General features: G+C 36.8%; 1 protein-coding gene and 1 long non-coding RNA gene across 2 annotated transcripts; both read right to left on the minus strand.

Annotated features, from left to right (window-relative positions):
* Positions 1-248: 248 nt before the first annotated feature.
* Positions 249-2,993, minus strand: LOC113286480. The gene is made up of 4 exons (XR_003329317.1): positions 2,748-2,993; positions 2,476-2,656; positions 2,057-2,187; positions 249-611 (listed from the first exon to the last, which is right to left on the minus strand). It is a non-coding gene; the product is annotated as an uncharacterized LOC113286480 (long non-coding RNA).
* Positions 2,994-3,940: 947 nt separating this feature from the next.
* On the minus strand, positions 3,941-5,690 carry LOC113291900 (11S globulin seed storage protein 2-like). The gene is made up of 4 exons (XM_026541381.1): positions 5,378-5,690; positions 4,965-5,239; positions 4,426-4,857; positions 3,941-4,324 (listed from the first exon to the last, which is right to left on the minus strand). Exons 1-4 carry the CDS (start codon positions 5,688-5,690, stop codon positions 3,941-3,943), a joined length of 1,404 nt encoding a protein of 467 aa, XP_026397166.1.
* Positions 5,691-5,967: the final 277 nt, after the last annotated feature.

Consider the following 5,967-nt stretch of genomic DNA (forward strand, 5'->3'; position numbering starts at 1 on the left):
AGTCAAAATTAGTCAAAATGCCTCATTTTTGCTATTATAGGTAAAAGTAACGGAATGGGGCATTTTGATCTTTTGCCTAACGTTCGGGGCATTTTCACAACCATGTGGTCCATTTTGGGGCATTTTACCACCTAACCCCAAATTATAATGAGCGAATTTGTCATTTCTATAACTACTTCATTACAAAACTAAATTTGATGGCAAAAATAAGTGACAATTCATGGATGAACAATAAGGATAATGGCGAGAATCAAAATCCAAACTGACATAATTTACTATAATATCATCCATTTCCATAAGTTGTGATGCTTCACTTATCATAATCAACTTATTACTTATTTTATTACTAGAATTTATTAATATATCGCTTGTAATTATAGTCGTACACTTACATTTAGTCCTTTTTGTTTTCCCAAAACAAGTTATATTGACTTATATCAACTCAAAATGCACAACATGGCTTTAATTTATCTGTGGAGGTGTGGTCTTCTAGTACCACGTCTTTGCAGTAATCAAACCACCTCTAGTCGTTATGTATAACAGCAGGTTTCCTTCCTTCCTTAGGTGCAGCTTTCCCACGTTATTTCTGCATTTCAAGCTTCAATAACTTCCTAAACAATTTTTTAATAAAATCCCATTAGACATTGCTGAATCGAAAACTAAGTGTGATACATAAAAGATTTTCACACTCATGTAAGAAACAAAAAAAATCTCCATGAATAATGGCACCAACAATCTCCATGAAAAATAAGACAGTTTCTAGAATTCCGCAATACAGGATCTCACTATCAGCTCTGCCCTATCTTAAGAGAAAAATTCCTGCCCAAATATATTATGATAAAATTCCTAGTCAGACATCACCTATTGACAATTACTAGACTCCGACGTCAAATGCACAATTACCAAATGGCAAAAATAGGCAACACAAGTTTAGAAGCAAAAATATTCAAAGATTGCTTAGCATTAGATGGTTATGATGATTGCGCTTTATTTTCACGAGCTATGACAAGAGGATCATTCCTCTTGATATCATATGGGCACCATGCAGCCACCTTCTCACCAATCAGCTTTTTCCTAAGAATTTCGATACCAGATGGTCGGATTTACCAGTAAGTCCTGTTGGATTTACCAGTACAAGACCTGGAATTTTAACAGTTACAGGAGGAACATTAACCCAGCAAGAGAGAGATCAGAAAACTTAGGGTTCACGAATGCGCATAAAAGGGGGCAAAGTGTGTCGGCTATCACACAAAGTTATACATGATACAAGCACATGCACAACCTCAAAATAAAATCACACACAACATTAATCAAATAAGAAGTCTTGAGTTCAACATTTCAGTAACACTAACGAGTTGGAGGATATATCCTAGTAAAAATAAAGCATTATCTGAGTATTTGATTCTGTAGTAGCATATATGCATAACATATTGAGTGACTCCAAGATTATCCACACTCAATAGCATGGAAACATATGACTTAACCAAAGATATTACTTCCCATATTGAATTCGGGATTAACTAATAACAGTCCTGGTGGATCAAAAACACCAAGTTGCCAATTGGCTCATTCTGATTTTTTTTTTTACTATTATCCACATTTTTTACATAACAGAGTGGGTAAAAAGTACTTGACCAAGGTAATACACTTAAACCTTTCTACAGAGGCTTTCTGTACCGTTCATATTCTCATACTACTAACATGAAGAACTAATCAGAAAACTTCTCAAACGCTTAGACATATTAGGACATCTGAAGAAAATGTAAATGTTAAACATGACGGATGTAAATTGATCCTACTAGTCATAATTTTGCTAGTCATCATGTTCACTTTAGTATTCAATTTGGGGAAATAGATTGGAACCCAGGACAAAAATCATGCCATGAAATGGTAGTAGCATCAAAACCTTAAAAGATAGAGAATATGGGTCCTAATAGTTGTTGTTCAACATTAATGTGAAGAATCTCAAAGCACTAAAATGGCAAATTCTATTCAAAACCAAATAACTAAATGAAAAAGGTTAAGCTAAAACCAATCGTAATGTACGGATCCTTACCTTGAATTAAAGTTTCATCTAACTGAATTTGTACTTGAGAGCAACCTGAACATCTAATCGCACTGCTTTCAACTCTTATAAATAGGGTTGTGTTACGGAATAACCCATAACCAAACAACTACTGGACCAGCCTGTTGGATAAACAATTAGGTGAGTAAAGTTTGAACTGCAGTTTACACTGATAATTGATTCTTAGCTTTATAAGTGTGCAACACAATTAAACTGGGATCAAACTAAAGAAGCAACTTATGCATAAAATGCCAGTTGAGACTAAATCTTAATGAATAACAATCTCTGGATGATACTGAAACATGATTAATTCAGTCATAAATCAAGATGAATAAACTGAAAGTAGACGCGCTAGAACAAACATATAAACACACAACTTGAATTCAACAAAAGCATATATGCTTACTTACCAATATATGATCTTGATTTTCCTTTTTCAACAGGCTTCCAGTTAATGCTAATTTCCTACCTATTTCGTTTATTTTCTTGTTTGATCTCTAATTCGGTGCGGCCTATTCCTTTGAAAAGAAAACATATTCAACTGCTCCATCAGCCTACAAACCAGCTAAGATTTCCCTAAAATGCTGAGATCTGTAAAATTCATCACAAGTAACATTCAAAAGGGTATCGTGAAAAAAAGTAGAAGAAAATGAAAACAAATATGTATAGATAGATAACATACCAAGTATAGAAGACATATTAGGAAATCAAACCTCCACACAAAATTGAAGCCATGAGAGGAAAAATCATTGTGCCATTCATGGTTTGATCTCTTTAATATCCAGGGTATGTGCAAAAGTTCCCATACAAACCCAAAATTCCATTCATAACAACAACCCGTATTGATATTTTGATCAGGAGATTTTTGTTTGATCAGATCTTTGAGATTTTTGGAAAGGATTTGTTTTGCTCAGCGCCGCCGGGTTCACTGCTCTCTCCCCCACTCTTTTGGCTCAGGGTTTTTTGTTTTTATAGTGTACACAAAACTGTGATTTACCAAATTGTCCTCTAACAACTTTTCCTTGGTTAGCTTGATAGGGAGGTCTTGTTCGGTCGAGAAGACACTAAAATTATGCAATGTGCAATGCCTACGGGTATGCATACCGAACTGTTTACATTTCCCAAACTACTAAGATAAGAAACAGAACACATGAAGAGCAGAACTACACCTCCAGATTAAATTTTATCTTTTCTATAAACAAAAAAAAAATGCCAAAGCAGCTTTTCCATATTATATTCAGTAGGGAAGTAGGATATGTTGGACAAGCAGACTAGGCTCACATCCTGTTGATGAATTTTGCAAACTAGGACTGCATCCACACAAAATGTAACACTTCCTAACTTCCATAAACAATGAAGATGACGACAATGTGTCACAAGATCTTCTAAGCAAAGGAGTATGCTAATTTTCTGCACCTCATTAACAGCATGCATGATTCAAGCAAGTTCAATAATGTGGTAGGTTATATATACCCAGCACCTACCAGAGTTAATGCAAGCAAATTGGATATATTGAAAGGTTCGTTAATCACTAATAATGTTGTGACATATCCTTAGCCTGACAAAAAGCAAAAAAAAAAAAAAAGGAAAACCGCTGCGAACGGGATAGTGCATGCAAATGTTGGTGCAGAGATTTGTTCGTCATGGATCATATTGAACATATATTTGGAAAAAGAAATGCAAACATATCATGTACGAGAAACTCAAATTAAGATAAAGCGTTGAAGCTAGATTTTTCTCATACAACTCTTATTACTATCAACTACATTTATTTCAGGAAAACAGAAAAACCGTAATCTCCTCGTTACATATTATAGAGGAGAAGATGCTCTCTCTAGCTATGTATATGCATAGATTTATAATACGATCCATCATCTAAGAAGATCTAACAGCTCTAGGAGGTAGGAGCATGGTTTGATGCTCCCTATTGTATTTGAGGTTCTGGGCTTCTTGAGTAGAGATTTGGAAAGAATTTGCCAGAACTTGAATTGGCATTGCTTTGAAAGCTGAAGTGTAACCCACTAAAGGACTCTTCATTGGCTGACCAGAAGTCTTAAAAGCTACATATTCAAATCCATTGTTTCCAGCTCTAATTGTTGAAACAAAGTGTTGAGGGACAACAAAGAGATCCCCTTGGTTAACTCGGTTGTCCAGCACAGTTTGCCCATTGCTTCCAACAACTTGTACATGAGCCTCACCGCGTGTCACGTAGAAAACACTGTGAGCATTCATGGTCCAGTGGGGTGCATGCATTGCATTCTATCACAAGAGACATCGATCGTGTTAAAATCATCAAAAGTTAAAGTCAATAGAGATTTAATTAAGTATGCAAACTATAAATGTGGGTTTCGAAAGTTTACCGGGTAAAGATTTCCTTTCTCGGCACTCATGTCCATGTAGTTAAGGATTTGAAGCTTTTGGCTGTTAACAATGTTGATTCTTCCTGCTTGTTTTGAGTAAATATCAGCTTCTCTTGGGTTATCCAAGTATTGTCGGATTTTTAGGTTGCAGTAAGTTTCTTCCAAACCATTGTACCTTCTTGATTCATATTCTTGCTCTTCTTCGGGCCTAATCATCCTCATTTCTTCACCTCGGACTCTAACAATCAAACCTCTCTCATCTTCTTGTTGCATTCTTCTTACTACTTCAACAGGAATGTTAAAGGCCTCGGCCATCAAGTTCTCGTCGAATGCACGGAATACATTTTGGAATGTCTCCCTTTGTTGTTGTTGTTGGCGTGGTGAACCTTGAAGTGACGATCTTTGTGTTTGCCCACCGGCAAGGTAGAATGACTGAGAAAACCGAGCAAATTATTCATATCAGCATAAGTTTGCTATTTCACTTAAGATCTGCAAGATCTATGATTATACTATCATGGAGAGAGAAAAAAGTATTATACCCTGAATTTTTGTTCAAGCTGGTTGGCATTGTTGTTGAGATCAGTTACGGAAACAGCAACAAGTTCTTCATTTCCGTCGTTATAACACCAATGAGCTACACCAGCTGGAAGTGCAACGATGTCACCCTGGCGAATTCTGTGTACCTTCTGGTGTTGATCTCTCTGTTCACCTTGTCGTCCTGCTTCTTGGCTTCCCTCTCTTCTCAATCCAGGCTGCTGGCTGGAATGGTAGGTCTCAGCGCACCCAGGCTGTGATAATCCTAGTAGACCTTGGCCTGAATGTACACACAATTTAAAAGTAATAAAGAGTGTCAAAGAAATTCAGTTGCCGTATGGTTATCCTGGCTTTCATGCATGCACAATTAGACCCTGCTTAGCAAGAAGTCGGTTATTAAGTATTTAGAAAAGCAAACCTTGTTGAATATAAACGAGGCGAGGGGAAGGAGAGAAGTTGGGGAGTGAGAGAGAATTAGGCTGAATGACATTTCGCATTGGAGCAACACCAGCACATTGGAACTGATCTTCATACTCATTCCACAACTCGGTGACACCTCCCTCGGACTCAATACGTTGGTTTGGCTGACTCGCAGTTAATTGTTCAATACGACATTGACGAGCCTCCTGTAGCCTCACTTGTTGCTGAGTCTGTTGACCCCTTTGATGAGTTTGTGCAAGCGCAGTCGAAACAAGGAAGAAAATTGCAATAAGAGAGAGTATTTTAGCCATTGTTGATCAGTACTACTGATTAGATACTGAATGAACATGGATTTAAAGCCCACTATTTATAGTGTGGAGATATTTGGACTCTTGTGTGAAAACAGTGGGTTGCATGCATGCGTTTGGTAGTGTGGCGCCACGATTGAGTTGGTGAAGTATTTTGTTTTTATGTAACCTAACTAACGCCACTTCGCAATATTGTAATCTTACCACGTCCAAATGCATGTGTTTGATATTAGCATTTTTGACGCGTTGATAATACAAAGCGAAAGTTTCTGCATGTCTT

The sequence above is a fragment of the Papaver somniferum genome, chromosome 6 (genome assembly GCF_003573695.1).
Source record: "Papaver somniferum cultivar HN1 chromosome 6, ASM357369v1, whole genome shotgun sequence".
In the NCBI taxonomy this organism is placed as follows: Eukaryota; Viridiplantae; Streptophyta; class Magnoliopsida; order Ranunculales; family Papaveraceae; genus Papaver; species Papaver somniferum.

Excerpts from the sequence above, each read along its gene's own strand:
- LOC113291900 (XM_026541381.1), bottom strand. The coding sequence starts at position 5,690 with ATGGCTAAAATACTCTCTCTTATTGCAATTTTCTTCCTTGTTTCGACT. Across the intron at positions 4,858-4,964 it reads AGCTTGAACAAAAATTCAGG|TCATTCTACCTTGCCGGTGG; the intron begins GTATAATACTTT and ends CGGTTTTCTCAG. Across the intron at positions 4,325-4,425 it reads AGAAAGGAAATCTTTACCCG|AATGCAATGCATGCACCCCA; the intron begins GTAAACTTTCGA and ends CTCTTGTGATAG.